General features: G+C 50.4%; 1 protein-coding gene across 1 annotated transcript in view; it reads right to left on the bottom strand.

Moving 5' to 3' along the window:
* The window catches only part of slc30a6 (solute carrier family 30 member 6), a 39,191-nt gene that overhangs the window by 16,413 nt on the left and 5,278 nt on the right, over positions 1–17,500 (bottom strand). The window contains exons 4-6 of the mRNA XM_079634625.1: positions 17,288–17,372; positions 6,751–6,793; positions 6,465–6,530 (exon numbers count right to left, since the gene is read on the bottom strand). Of these exons, the coding sequence (XP_079490751.1) occupies positions 6,465–6,530; positions 6,751–6,793; positions 17,288–17,372 (194 nt within the window). The remainder of the gene's footprint in view (positions 1–6,464; positions 6,531–6,750; positions 6,794–17,287; positions 17,373–17,500) is intronic.

The raw sequence follows: 17,500 nt of genomic DNA, 5'->3' as shown, positions 1-17,500 counted from the left end.
TCTCACTCACTCACTCACTCACTCACTCGATCACTCACTCGATCACTCACTCGATCACTCACTCGATCACTCACTCGATCACTCACTCACTCGATCACTCACTCGATCACTCACTCGATCACTCACTCGATCACTCACTCGATCACTCACTCGATCACTCACTCACTCACTCGATCACTCACTCGATCACTCACTCGATCACTCACTCACTCACTCACTCGATCACTCACTCGATCACTCACTCGATCACTCACACACTCACTCACTCGAACACTCACTCACAACATACACTCACTCACTCACTCACTCACTCACTCACTCACTCACTCACTCACTCGATCACTCACTCACTCACTCGATCACTCACTCACTCACTCAAACACACACTCACTCGATCACTCACTCACTCACTCACTCGATCACTCACTCACTCGATCACTCACTCACTCACTCGATCACTCACTCACTCACTCGATCACTCACTCACTCGATCACTCACTCACTCACTCAAACACACACTCACTCGATCACTCACTCACTCACTCACTCACTCGATCACTCACTCACTCACTCACTCACTCGATCACTCACTCAAACACACACTCACTCGATCACTCACTCACTCACTCACTCACTCGATCACTCACTCGATCACTCACTCGATCACTCACTCACTCGATCACTCACTCACTCGATCACTCACTCACTCGATCACTCACTCACTCACTCGATCACTCACTCACTCACTCGATCACTCACTCACTCACTCACTCGATCACTCACTCACTCGATCACTCACTCACTCGATCACTCACTCACTCGATCACTCACTCACTCACTCGATCACTCACTCACTCACTCGATCACTCACTCAAACACACACTCACTCGATCACTCGATCACTCACTCGATCACTCACTCACTCGATCACTCACTCACTCGATCACTCACTCACTCGATCACTCACTCACTCGATCACTCACTCACTCACTCGATCACTCACTCACTCACTCGATCACTCACTCACTCACTCACTCGATCACTCACTCACTCGATCACTCACTCACTCGATCACTCACTCACTCGATCACTCACTCACTCACTCACTCACTCACTCACTCGATCACTCACTCACTCACTCACTCACTCACTCGATCACTCACTCACTCACTCACTCACTCGATCACTCACTCAAACACACACTCACTCGATCACTCGATCACTCACTCACTCACTCACTCACTCGATCACTCACTCACTCGATCACTCACTCACTCGATCACTCACTCACTCACTCGATCACTCACTCACTCACTCGATCACTCACTCACTCACTCACTCGATCACTCACTCACTCGATCACTCACTCACTCACTCACTCGATCACTCACTCACTCGATCACTCACTCACTCGATCACTCACTCACTCGATCACTCACTCACTCGATCACTCACTCACTCGATCACTCACTCACTCGATCACTCGATCACTCACTCACTCACTCACTCGATCACTCACTCACTCGCTCGATCACTCACTCACTCGATCACTCACTCGATCACTCACTCACTCAATCACTCACTCACTCACTCGATCACTCACTCACTCACTCGATCACTCACTCACTCGATCACTCACTCACTCGATCACTCACTCACTCACTCGATCACTCACTCACTCGATCACTCACTCACTCGATCACTCACTCACTCGATCACTCACTCACTCGATCACTCACTCACTCGATCGATCACTCACTCACTCGATCACTCACTCACTCGATCACTCACTCACTCGATCACTCACTCACTCGATCACTCACTCACTCACTCGATCACTCACTCACTCGATCACTCACTCACTCGATCACTCACTCACTCACTCGATCACTCACTCACTCACTCGATCACTCACTCACTCGATCACTCACTCACTCACTCGATCACTCACTCACTCGATCACTCACTCACTCGATCACTCACTCACTCGATCACTCACTCACTCGATCACTCACTCACTCGATCACTCACTCACTCGATCACTCACTCACTCGATCACTCGATCACTCACTCACTCGATCACTCACTCACTCGCTCGATCACTCACTCACTCGATCACTCACTCACTCACTCGATCACTCACTCACTCAATCACTCACTCACTCGATCACTCACTCACTCACTCGATCACTCACTCACTCACTCGATCACTCACTCACTCGATCACTCACTCACTCGATCACTCACTCACTCGATCACTCACTCACTCGATCGATCACTCACTCACTCGATCGATCACTCACTCACTCGATCACTCACTCACTCGATCACTCACTCACTCGATCACTCACTCACTCGATCACTCACTCACTCACTCGATCACTCACTCACTCACTCGATCACTCACTCACTCGATCACTCACTCACTCGATCACTCACTCACTCGATCACTCACTCACTCACTCGATCACTCACTCACTCGATCACTCACTCACTCGATCACTCACTCACTCGATCACTCACTCACTCGATCACTCACTCACTCGATCACTCACTCACTCGATCACTCACTCACTCGATCACTCCTTCACTCGATCACTCACTCGATCACTCACTCACTCGATCACTCATTCACTCACTCACTCACTCACTCGATCACTCACTCGATCACTCACTCACTCGATCACTCACTCACTCACTCGATCACTCACTCACTCACTCACTCGATCACTCACTCACTCGATCACTCACTCACTCACTCACTCGATCACTCACTCACTCGATCACTCACTCACTCGATCACTCACTCACTCGATCACTCACTCACTCGATCACTCACTCACTCGATCACTCCTTCACTCGATCACTCACTCGATCACTCACTCACTCGATCACTCATTCACTCACTCACTCACTCACTCGATCACTCACTCACTCGATCACTCACTCACTTGATCACTCACTCACTCGATCACTCACTCGATCACTCACTCACTCGATCACTCACTCACTCGATCACTCGATCACTCACTCACTCGATCACTCACTCACTCGCTCGATCACTCACTCACTCGATCACTCACTCGATCACTCGATCACTCACTCACTCAATCACTCACTCACTCACTCGATCACTCACTCACTCACTCGATCACTCACTCACTCGATCACTCACTCACTCGATCACTCACTCACTCACTCGATCACTCACTCACTCGATCACTCACTCACTCGATCACTCACTCACTCGATCACTCACTCACTCGATCACTCACTCACTCGATCGATCACTCACTCACTCACTCGATCACTCACTCACTCGATCACTCACTCACTCGATCACTCACTCACTCGATCACTCACTCACTCACTCGATCACTCACTCACTCACTCGATCACTCACTCACTCACTCGATCACTCACTCACTCGATCACTCACTCACTCGATCACTCACTCACTCGATCACTCACTCACTCGATCACTCACTCACTCACTCGATCACTCACTCACTCGATCACTCACTCACTCGATCACTCACTCACTCGATCACTCACTCACTCGATCACTCACTCACTCGATCACTCACTCACTCGATCACTCACTCACTCGATCACTCACTCACTCGATCACTCACTCACTCGATCACTCACTCACTCGATCACTCACACACTCACTCACTCACTCGATCACTCACTCACTCGATCACTCACTCACTCACTCACTCGATCACTCACTCTCTCACTCACTCACTCACTCGATCACTCACACACTCACTCACTCGATCACTCACACACTCACTCGATCACTCACTCACTCGATCACTCACTCACTCACTCACTCGATCACTCACTCACTCACTCACTCGATCACTCACTCACTCGATCACTCACTCGATCACTCACACACTCACTCACTCACTCACTCGATCACTCGATCACTCACTCGATCACTCACTCGATCACTCACTCGATCACTCACTCGATCACTCACTCGATCACTCACTCACTCGATCACTCACTCACTCGATCACTCACTCACTCGATCACTCACTCGATCACTTACTCGATCACTCACTCGATCACTCACTCGATCACTCACACACTCGATCACTCACACACTCGATCACTCACACACTCGATCACTCACACACTCACTCACACGATCACTCGATCACTCACTCACTCGATCACTCACTCACTCGATCACTCGATCACTCACTCACTCGATCACTCACTCACTCACTCACTCACTCACTCGATCACTCACTCACTCGATCACTCACACACTCGATCACTCACTCGATCACTCACTCGATCACTCACTCACTCGATCACTCACTCACTCGATCACTCGATCACTCACTCACTCACTCACACACGATCACTCACTCACTCGATCACTCACTCACTCGATCACTCACACACTCGATCACTCACTCGATCACTCACACACTCGATCACTCACTCACTCGATCACTCACACACTCGATCACTCACTCACTCACTCACTCACTCACTCGATCACTCACTCACTCGATCACTCGATCACTCGATCACTCGATCACTCACTCACTCGATCACTCACTCACTCGATCACTCACTCACTCGATCACTCACTCACTCGATCACTCACTCACTCGATCACTCACTCGATCACTCACTCACTCGATCACTCACTCACTCGATCACTCACTCACTCGATCACTCACTCACTCGATCACTCACTCACTCGATCGATCACTCACTCACTCGATCACTCACTCACTCGATCACTCACTCACTCGATCACTCACTCACTCACTCGATCACTCACTCACTCACTCGATCACTCACTCACTCGATCACTCACTCACTCGATCACTCACTCACTCGATCACTCACTCACTCGATCACTCACTCACTCACTCGATCACTCACTCACTCGATCACTCACTCACTCGATCACTCACTCACTCGATCACTCACTCACTCGATCACTCACTCACTCGATCACTCACTCACTCGATCACTCACTCACTCGATCACTCACTCACTCGATCACTCACTCACTCGATCACTCACTCACTCGATCACTCACACACTCACTCACTCACTCGATCACTCACTCACTCGATCACTCACTCACTCACTCACTCGATCACTCACTCTCTCACTCACTCACTCACTCGATCACTCACACACTCACTCACTCGATCACTCACACACTCACTCACTCACTCACTCACTCGATCACTCACTCACTCGATCACTCACTCACTCACTCACTCGATCACTCACTCACTCACTCACTCGATCACTCACTCACTCGATCACTCACTCGATCACTCACTCGATCACTCACACACTCACTCACTCACTCACTCGATCACTCGATCACTCACTCGATCACTCACTCGATCACTCACTCGATCACTCACTCGATCACTCACTCGATCACTCACTCGATCACTCACTCACTCGATCACTCACTCACTCGATCACTCACTCACTCGATCACTCACTCGATCACTTACTCGATCACTCACTCGATCACTCACTCGATCACTCACACACTCGATCACTCACACACTCGATCACTCACACACTCGATCACTCACACACTCACTCACACGATCACTCGATCACTCACTCACTCGATCACTCACTCACTCGATCACTCGATCACTCACTCACTCGATCACTCACTCACTCACTCACTCACTCGATCACTCACTCACTCGATCACTCACACACTCGATCACTCACTCGATCACTCACTCACTCACTCACTCACTCGATCACTCACTCACTCGATCACTCGATCACTCACTCACTCACTCACACACGATCACTCACTCACTCGATCACTCACTCACTCGATCACTCACACACTCGATCACTCACTCGATCACTCACACACTCGATCACTCACTCACTCGATCACTCACACACTCGATCACTCACTCACTCACTCACTCACTCACTCACTCGATCACTCACTCACTCGATCACTCGATCACTCGATCACTCGATCACTCGATCACTCACTCACTCGATCACTCACTCACTCGATCACTCACTCACTCGATCACTCACTCACTCGATCACTCACTCACTCACTCGATCACTCACTCACTCGATCACTCACTCACTCGATCACTCACTCACTCGATCACTCACTCACTCGATCACTCACTCACTCGATCACTCACTCACTCGATCACTCACTCACTCGATCACTCACTCACTCGATCACTCACTCACTCGATCACTCACTCACTCACTCGATCACTCACTCACTCGATCACTCACTCGATCACTCACTCACTCGATCACTCACTCACTCGATCACTCACTCAGTCACTCGATCACTCACTCACTCGATCACTCACACACTCACACACTCACTCACACTCACTCACTCGATCACAAGCACTCTCTCTCACACACACACACACACACGTAATCAGAGAAGTGGATCTTACCCAAACGAGTAGAGTTGACTGGGCTTCTTCACGGTCACCCAGAAACTCAGCAGACATGTGATCAGACTGAGGGAGACAGCACACATGAGCTCGTGTTATTCCTGCCGTCATGAGGCCTTGAACATCTACATATTGTGTTCTCAGCACTGGTCCACCACACAACACTCATCGACTAACATGACTTTACATCATTAACATCAGAAAAACAAGTGTAATGTGGAACAAGCTTACCAGTATATATATATATATATGTGTGGATAGTCTGAATATGAGAAATGCCACTTACCTAAAGAGATCGAAGATGGTGAGGTATGTGTACGCGGTCAAGGCTGAAACAGAAGACATGTAGTGTTCATCACAGTGTTATAATGCATGCGTGTCCGCACGGTCACAGACACCTGTCAGTTACTTAGTTTTTTAAACTGCCATTACACTCCTCACCACTAGAGTATTACGGCGCGAGACTGACGGCCGCGGGAGAACGGCGCGAGACTGACGGCCGCGGGAGAACGGCGCGAGACTGACGGCCGCGGGAGAACGGCGCGAGACTGACGGCCGCGGGAGAACGGCGCGAGACTGACGGCCGCGGGAGAACGGCGCGAGACTGACGGCCGCGGGAGAACGGCGCGAGACTGACGGCCGCTGGAGAACGGCTCGCGAGACTGACGGCCGCGGCAGAACGGCGCGAGATTGACGGCCGCACAACGACACACAAAGTCACGCACATACACGCAAACTCTACACACGAGACTAGACGCGCGCGCACGCACAAACTCTCCACGCGCATACTTATATGAGAACGCGAGCACACACACACACACACAAAGTCTCCGCGCACATATTCATATGAGACGCGAGCACACGCACATAACACCTTAAAGATGTGGAAAAGTTGATCAAAAGTGTGGGTACATTTCTCCAGGCTCGATGCCAACAGCGCGCGATGCAGTATTTGCGGTAAAATAATTGCTGCAAAGACCGGTACCACGACAAACACGGTGAAGACCTTGACAGCGCACGGAGTAGCTACACAAAGTTGCTCCGTCTTCGACTGGTAAATGAAGAGATATCTTGTTGTTCACTCTGCAGTGTTTATATTGCAATAAATAATAACTACTGAATGTACTGCCGTTCAAAAATGTGTTGGTTAGTCAGATTTTTTTTCAGTAAGGATGCATTTAAGTTATCAAAGGTGACATTAAAACATGTGTAATGTTACAAAATATTTAGTTTTTAAATAAATGCTTTTCTTTTGAATTTTTATATTCATCAAAGAATCGTGAAAAAATTTATCAGTTTCCAAAATATTAAGCAGCAAATGGCCAAAGTCCAGGTTGGGAAACTTTCTGGATGTTTTTAAATAAACACTGTCAAAAAACTACACAAGTTATGGCTGGATGACATGATGATATATATATAACACTGATGTAAGTGATCACATGGAGTTAGACCTTAAAGCGTTCACAGGTAAATTAGCTTTATGCATTTCCCCGGCGTGGAAATCCGGCTCTTATAAATGTGAGGAAACACGACTCCGGCTGCGTGTCAATATCCATGATCTCTGGATCTCTGCTGAGCTGTAAGGAACACTATATCGAGTCCAAGCTTTAGTTTAAACTGATAATCGCTCTTTTACTGGCGTTTCCTCAGTTTCTGCTATTAAATCCAGCCACGGCTAAAGAAGGCGGGACTTATTCCGCCATATTATGCGTTGCTTTTCCTCCCATTCATAAGTAATATCAGTGAACCGCCTTGCTCTGTCTAAACTCACGGTGACATCTAACGCTGCTTTCCCTGCTCTGAGCAAACCAGGACGTGGAGCATCTCGTCCACATTTACAACCTGCCATCAGGAACACACACTAGAATAGTATGGAGGTAAAATAATGCCAAATGTTTTTGAAACATAAAAGAATGGGCTTTATGCACAGCTGCACTACTTCCTGAACTTTAGCCAGCTCTTTTGTTTCCGGTCTTCCATTATTGGACAAACTGATTAATCCAGGTGTGCCTGAGCTTTTTCGTTTCAAAAACATTTGGCATTATTTTCCTTCCATAAATAAGCACACGATCTGATGAACCTGAAGCTCCAGCGAGTCTGCTACGGTCTCAGTGTATGTCTGTAGCACAACTGAAGCACACCAGCGCAGGACCGATTCAGTGCCACATTATAGTTTATGTAACGTCACAACCTTAAACGCTCATACGCTAGTGTCGGCTAGCGTTCACAACACTGCTTACCCACAGATCCGTGCGGTCCTCTGTGAGAAACACGAGCCTGAACCCCTGCGAGGACCAGAGGAATCTGCGAGCGGATGGCGTAACGACAGATGATGCATGAATAACCCCAGCGCGACACAGAATACACACACTCGTGTAGGATACAGCGCTCAGATTAAGGAGACTTGTGTATGTTTACAGAGCTAATCGATGAAGAAGAAGAGGAGATGAAGACGCAGTGGTAAACCAAGCCCGGATCTTTATCTGAATATTTAATGAGAGCATCCAAACACATCTGATCGTCCTGGAACCCTGACCTTCAGTCGTCTCACTGCGGCCTCGTGGGAGCGGAGCGCCATTAGCATCAGGAGCCTGCTAGCGTCGCGCGAGTATCCGCTTTCTCTGCTGGCTGCTGCTGTCGGTAAAGCAGATCTGCAAACTGCAGCGCTCAGCTGTCATTGAGTTCAGGAACACGCATCGAGCGGCTCGGGTGTCTGTCCACGCGGCACATTAGAATAACAATAGATCGCTCCAGATGTAAACTAAAAGCTTTATTGACAAACTACAAGCTAACACCTGGCGGGAGGAAGTGGCGAGTCCGAGAGTAAACCGAGACGAGAGAAGGACTGATGCTCCAATAAACACATCCGAACCTTCCCGTCACACACACACACACACACACTTTCAGAGGTCACGGGTACCTTTTCTGAACGGACAACATGCAGTTTTAACCTAATCTCAAACAGTGAAGGACAACAACACGGGTTTGATAAGTTAGTTATTGACAGACGCATTTATTCGTCTCCTATCTTCACATTTAGATTAAGTGAGCGCTAGATGATGCAAATCTCTAGATAAATATCCAGCTTTCCTACTGTACGTTAAAACTCACTCTTATTTAAACAGAGCAGAATTATTAATGTCAGACATTTATCAGTTACTGGCTATAATTTGAAAATAATTATGTCATTATTGCTAGCGATGCACCGACATGAAAACTTTGTCCGATACCGATAACTCTTTATATTTGGAAGCCGATAACTGATATATTGGTGAATAAATCCAGGGCTCAACATAAAAAAAAATCCCCAATGGCCCCCAGGCCAGTAGATCAGAGTTTTGCTGGCCCCTTCTATATTTTTACTGGCCCTGAAAGAAATATAAGGAAAAGCATGGGAAACCATTTCTGCCATATCAGAATGGGTGCTGAACATAATAAAAGGAGGTTACTCGCTGCGGTTCGCTCGCAGACTGCCGCGCAGGGGCGGACTGAGACCAAAAAGTGGCCCTGGACTTTCTGACCCACAGCAGCCCACCACATCCCACATCATAACACATCGGCTCATTAATGTGCAGAATAATTTTTAACACTACTTATAGCATAAAAATATTACACAATACAAAAATAAATGCTATTTAAACATTTATTTTAAATAACACAACACATATTAGATAATATTTGTAAAACATAGGGAAACAAACAGAAGATTATTAAGACACACAACAATATTAATATAAAACTATCAAGACATTAACATTTTACATGAACATGAATCCTCATGGCATAGGCTACATTAGGCTATCATGTGATATTAAACCTGCTTCTTTTCTTCCAGCTTTTCATCCATAGACATTTATTTGTAATTATCTGCTCAGACAAATTCGCAGTAACGGATCAATATCTATCTCTCTCTCTCTCTCTCTCTCTCTCTCTCTGTAAAATTAAATGTGAAAGGGGGCGTGTTTCAAGATACTCAACAGGGAGTGAGGGCAATACACTCACATGCACACAAAACACACTCCTTGTCGGCTGCGCCCGCGCGATCGATTCAGTCAGCCATTTGCGTAGAAAATAAATTTAATATTATGATTTCCGTCATTTTTTAAATATATTATAGCCTTCCGAGTGGGCCGGCCCACATTGGCCAGTCCGCCCCTACGGTGAAAAGCGAAGCATCACATCTACTTGGCGCCGAAATAGCAAAACTGCTGGGAAAAGGGGCTATAAAGACCGTTCCTCTAACGCAGAGCGAGTCGGGCTTTTACAGACGCTACTTTCTCGTCCCCAAAAAGGGTGGTGGTCTCAGACTCATCCTAGACCTCAGACGTTTGAACAAGCGCTTATGAAATGCTCGTTCAAATTGGCAGATACAGAGAACACGTCGGGCAGATACAGAGAACACGTCGAGCAGACACAGAGAACACGTCGGGCAGATACAGAGAACACGTCGAGCAGACACAGAGAACACGTCGGGCAGACACAGAGAACACGTCGGGCAGACACAGAGAACACGTCGAGCAGATACAGAGAACACGTCGAGCAGACACAGAGAACACGTCGAGCAGATACAGAGAACACGTCGGGCAGACACAGAGAACACGTCGGGCAGACACAGAGAACACGTCGAGCAGATACAGAGAACACGTCGAGCAGACACAGAGAACACGTCGGGCAGACACAGAGAACACGTCGGGCAGACACAGAGAACACGTCGGGCAGACACAGAGAACACGTCGAGCAGACACAGAGAACACGTCGGGCAGACACAGAGAACACGTCGGGCAGACACAGAGAACACGTCGAGCAGATACAGAGAACACGTCGAGCAGACACAGAGAACACGTCGGGCAGACACAGAGAACACGTCGAGCAGATACAGAGAACACGTCGAGCAGACACAGAGAACACGTCGGGCAGACACAGAGAACACGTCGGGCAGACACAGAGAACACGTCGAGCAGATACAGAGAACACGTCGAGCAGATACAGAGAACACGTCGAGCAGATACAGAGAACACGTCGAGCAGATACAGAGAACACGTCGAGCAGATACAGAGAACACGTCGGGCAGATACAGAGAACACGTCGAGCAGACACAGAGAACACGTCGGGCAGACACAGAGAACACGTCGAGCAGACACAGAGAACACGTCGGGCAGACACAGAGAACACGTCGGGCGGACACAGAGAACACGTCGGGCGGACACAGAGAACACGTCGGGCAGATACAGAGAACACGTCAGGCAGACACAGAGAACACGTCGAGCAGATACAGAGAACACGTCGAGCAGATACAGAGAACACGTCGGGCAGATACAGAGAACACGTCGAGCAGACACAGAGAACACGTCGGGCGGATACAGAGAACACGTCGAGCAGACACAGAGAACACGTCGGGCAGACACAGAGAACACGTCGGGCGGACACAGAGAACACGTCGGGCGGACACAGAGAACACGTCGGGCAGATACAGAGAACACGTCAGGCAGACACAGAGAACACGTCGAGCAGATACAGAGAACACGTCGGGCAGACACAGAGAACACGTCGGGCAGATACAGAGAACACGTCGGGCAGACACAGAGAACACGTCGAGCAGACACAGAGAACACGTCGGGCAGACACAGAGAACACGTCGGGCAGACACAGAGAACACGTCGAGCAGACACAGAGAACACGTCGGGCAGACACAGAGAACACGTCGGGCAGACACAGAGAACACGTCGGGCAGACACAGAGAACACGTCGGGCAGACACAGAGAACACGTCGAGCAGATACAGAGAACACGTCGGGCAGACACAGAGAACACGTCGAGCAGATACAGAGAACACGTCGGGCAGACACAGAGAACACGTCGGGCAGATACAGAGAACACGTCGAGCAGACACAGAGAACACGTCGGGCAGACACAGAGAACACGTCGAGCAGACACAGAGAACACGTCGGGCAGACACAGAGAACACGTCGAGCAGATACAGAGAACACGTCGAGCAGACACAGCGAACACGTCGGGCGGATACAGAGAACACGTCGAGCAGATACAGAGAACACGTCGGGCAGACACAGAGAACACGTCGGGCAGACACAGAGAACACGTCGAGCAGATACAGAGAACACGTCGGGCAGACACAGAGAACACGTCGAGCAGACACAGAGAACACGTCGGGCAGACACAGAGAACACGTCGAGCAGATACAGAGAACACGTCGAGCAGACACAGAGAACACGTCGGGCAGACACAGAGAACACGTCGGGCAGACACAGAGAACACGTCGGGCAGACACAGAGAACACGTCGAGCAGACACAGAGAACACGTCGAGCAGACACAGAGAACACGTCGAGCAGACACAGAGAACACGTCGAGCAGATACAGAGAACACGTCGAGCAGACACAGAGAACACGTCGGGCAGACACAGAGAACACGTCGAGCAGACACAGAGAACACGTCGGGCAGACACAGAGAACACGTCGAGCAGATACAGAGAACACGTCGAGCAGATACAGAGAACACGTCGGGCAGATACAGAGAACACGTCGAGCAGATACAGAGAACACGTCGAGCAGATACAGAGAACACGTCGGGCAGATACAGAGAACACGTCGAGCAGATACAGAGAACACGTCGAGCAGACACAGAGAACACGTCGGGCAGATACAGAGAACACGTCGAGCAGACACAGAGAACACGTCGAGCAGATACAGAGAACACGTCGGGCAGACACAGAGAACACGTCGGGCAGATACAGAGAACACGTCGAGCAGACACAGAGAACACGTCGAGCAGACACAGAGAACACGTCGAGCAGATACAGAGAACACGTCGAGCAGATACAGAGAACACGTCGGGCAGATACAGAGAACACGTCGGGCAGACACAGAGAACACGTCGGGCAGACACAGAGAACACGTCGGGCAGATACAGAGAACACGTCGAGCAGATACAGAGAACACGTCGAGCAGACACAGAGAACACGTCGAGCAGACACAGAGAACACGTCGAGCAGACACAGAGAACACGTCGAGCAGATACAGAGAACACGTCGGGCAGATACAGAGAACACGTCGGGCAGACACAGAGAACACGTCGGGCAGATACAGAGAACACGTCGAGCAGACACAGAGAACACGTCGGGCAGACACAGAGAACACGTCGAGCAGACACAGAGAACACGTCGGGCAGACACAGAGAACACGTCGGGCAGACACAGAGAACACGTCGGGCAGACACAGAGAACACGTCGGGCAGATACAGAGAACACGTCGAGCAGATACAGAGAACACGTCGAGCAGACACAGAGAACACGTCGAGCAGATACAGAGAACACGTCGGGCAGACACAGAGAACACGTCGGGCAGACACAGAGAACACGTCGGGCAGACACAGAGAACACGTCGGGCAGACACAGAGAACACGTCGGGCAGACACAGAGAACACGTCGGGCAGACACAGAGAACACGTCGGGCAGACACAGAGAACACGTCGGGCAGATACAGAGAACACGTCGGGCAGATACAGAGAACACGTCGGGCAGATACAGAGAACACGTCGGGCAGACACAGAGAACACGTCGAGCAGACACAGAGAACACGTCGAGCAGATACAGAGAACACGTCGAGCAGACACAGAGAACACGTCGAGCAGACACAGAGAACACGTCGGGCAGACACAGAGAACACGTCGAGCAGACACAGAGAACACGTCGGGCAGACACAGAGAACACGTCGAGCAGATACAGAGAACACGTCGAGCAGACACAGAGAACACGTCGGGCAGACACAGAGAACACGTCGAGCAGACACAGAGAACACGTCGGGCAGACACAGAGAACACGTCGAGCAGATACAGAGAACACGTCGAGCAGACACAGAGAACACGTCGAGCAGACACAGAGAACACGTCGAGCAGATACAGAGAACACGTCGAGCAGATACAGAGAACACGTCGAGCAGATACAGAGAACACGTCGGGCAGATACAGAGAACACGTCGGGCAGACACAGAGAACACGTCGAGCAGATACAGAGAACACGTCGGGCAGACACAGAGAACACGTCGGGCAGACACAGAGAACACGTCGAGCAGACACAGAGAACACGTCGAGCAGATACAGAGAACACGTCGGGCAGACACAGAGAACACGTCGGGCGGATACAGAGAACACGTCGGGCAGACACAGAGAACACGTCGGGCAGACACAGAGAACACGTCGGGCCGTTACCGAGAAATCGAACTACGAATAAACTATCCGGTGTTTAAAGTGCCATGTCTAGCGCATTTTTTAGTCTATGATTAGACCTAGATTTTTTTAAAGCGTGTTATTTTAAAAGCGTGTTAGGCTGTATATAGTCAGATATGACGCCGCGCTGCAACACGCATCACCGCAGTGATCTATCATCAAGCGTCAAGCCAACGTGAAAACTATCGCAGACGCTTTAACACACAATAATAATCTTCATTAGAAGTAAAGAAACAAAATGATCTTACCAGGGCTGGCTCTCTCTTATTGCGGTCTTTGATTTTGAAATGTTAGCTGATGATCAATAAAATGCAGCTCATATCTGTTGCTTTCGGTGACATTAAATCCATTAAATCTGCATATAGTGCGGGAATTGAAGATCGGATCTATATCCGTTGTAAAACACATTTAGGCCTATGTGACCAGGTGTAAATGGAATCGTTTTAATAAATCAGAGAGCTGTCCGATCTGAGACACCGCATGAAGTAGCCAGGTGTAAACCGCCCCAGAAACACCGCAGACGGCCAGAGCAGCGCCAGTCCAACATCGTATGACTGCACACTGTCCTGCACCACCGGCCGGCACCTTGCAGACGCACGGGCACAGGGGAGGTTTACTTGCAGACGCACGGGCACAGGGGAGGTTTACTTGCAGACGCACGGGTACAGGGGAGGTTTACTTGCAGACGCACGGGCACAGGGGAGGTTTACTTGCAGACGCACGGGCACAGGGGAGGTTTACTTGCAGACGCACGGGCACAGGGGAGGTTTACTTGCAGACTCACGGGCACAGGGGAGGTTTACTTGCAGACGCACGGGTACAGGGGAGGTTTACTTGCAGACGCACGGGCACAGGGGAGGTTTACTTGCAGACGCACGGGCACAGGGGAGGTTTACTTGCAAACGCACGGGCACAGGGGAGGTTTACTTGCAGACGCACGGGTACAGGGGAGGTTTACTTGCAGACGCACGGGTACAGGGGAGGTTTACTTGCAGACGCACGGGTACAGGGGAGGTTTACTTGCAGACGCACGGGCACAGGGGAGGTTTACTTGCAGACGCACGGGCACAGGGGAGGTTTACTTGCAGACGCACGGGTACAGGGGAGGTTTACTTGCAGACGCACGGGTACAGGGGAGGTTTACTTGCAGACGCACGGGCACAGGGGAGGTTTACTTGCAGACGCACGGGTACAGGGGAGGTTTACTTGCAGACGCACGGGTACAGGGGAGGTTTACTTGCAGACGCACGGGCACAGGGGAGGTTTACTTGCAGACGCACGGGCACAGGGGAGGTTTACTTGCAGACGCACGGGTACAGGGGAGGTTTACTTGCAGACGCACGGGCACAGGGGAGGTTTACTTGCAGACGCACGGGTACAGGGGAGGTTTACTTGCAGACGCACGGGCACAGGGGAGGTTTACTTGCAGACGCACGGGCACAGGGGAGGTTTACTTGCAGACGCACGGGTACAGGGGAGGTTTACTTGCAGACGCACGGGCACAGGGGAGGTTTACTTGCAGACGCACGGGCACAGGGGAGGTTTACTTGCAGACGCACGGGCACAGGGGAGGTTTACTTGCAGACGCACGGGCACAGGGGAGGTTTACTTGCAGACGCACGGGTACAGGGGAGGTTTACTTGCAGACGCACGGGTACAGGGGAGGTTTACTTGCAGACGCACGGGCACAGGGGAGGTTTACTTGCAGACGCACGGGTACAGGGGAGGTTTACTTGCAGACTCACGGGCACAGGGGAGGTTTACTTGCAGACGCACGGGCACAGGGGAGGTTTACTTGCAGACGCACGGGCACAGGGGAGGTTTACTTGCAGACGCACGGGCACAGGGGAGGTTTACTTGCAGACGCACGGGTACAGGGGAGGTTTACTTGCAGACGCACGGGTACAGGGGAGGTTTACTTGCAGACGCACGGGTACAGGGGAGGTTTACTTGCAGACGCACGGGTACAGGGGAGGTTTACTTGCAGACGCACGGGTACAGGGGAGGTTTACTTGCAGACGCACGGGTACAGGGGAGGTTTACTTGCAGACGCACGGGTACAGGGGAGGTTTACTTGCAGACGCACGGGTACAGGGGAGGTTTACTTGCAAGGATATGAGGCCTAACCTAGACTCATGAGCGGCTGCAGGTTCTGCACGAGAGACACATGAGATTAAATAATCCCCTGACTATGACACTGGGTTATGCTTCCGTGAGCAGATCTCGCTTGATTTCTTGTGTTCCGGACACAGAACCGCGGCTCACACACACACACACACACACACACACACACACACACACACACACACACACACACACACACACACACACACACACACAGAACTGTGTGTTATGTGTGTGTATGTGTGTTTCTCAGCGAACGCAGCACTAGTCCTGAGGAACATCATGAGCACGTCTGACACACAGAGGAGCTTCACACACTGATCAGCTCACGGTTACTGAGAGCTCAATGCTGCAGAGGATCAGGTTACAGCACACTCTCTGTGTGTGTGTGTGTGTGGCTCTGAGCATGCTTGGTAACGTGAGGCGCTGAGCATGCTGGGTAACGTGTGTGATCACTCACCCATGCTGTTGGTGGAGCTGCACCACATCAGCAGACAAGCTGTGCAGACGAGATTCAGCACGCCGAACAGGAGGATCCTCCACGACTGAAACACACACACACACACACACACACAACATCAGGGAAATCCCTCATGAAACAGAGTGTGTGTGTGTGTGAGAGAGTGAAGCGTGTGTGAGAGTGAAGCGTGTGTGAGAGAGAGAAGCATGTGTG

The sequence above is a fragment of the Phoxinus phoxinus genome (genome assembly GCF_949152265.1).
Source record: "Phoxinus phoxinus genome assembly, chromosome: 14".
NCBI lineage: Eukaryota > Metazoa > Chordata > Actinopteri > Cypriniformes > Leuciscidae > Phoxinus > Phoxinus phoxinus.
This window is presented reverse-complemented; position numbering and strand designations above follow the sequence as displayed.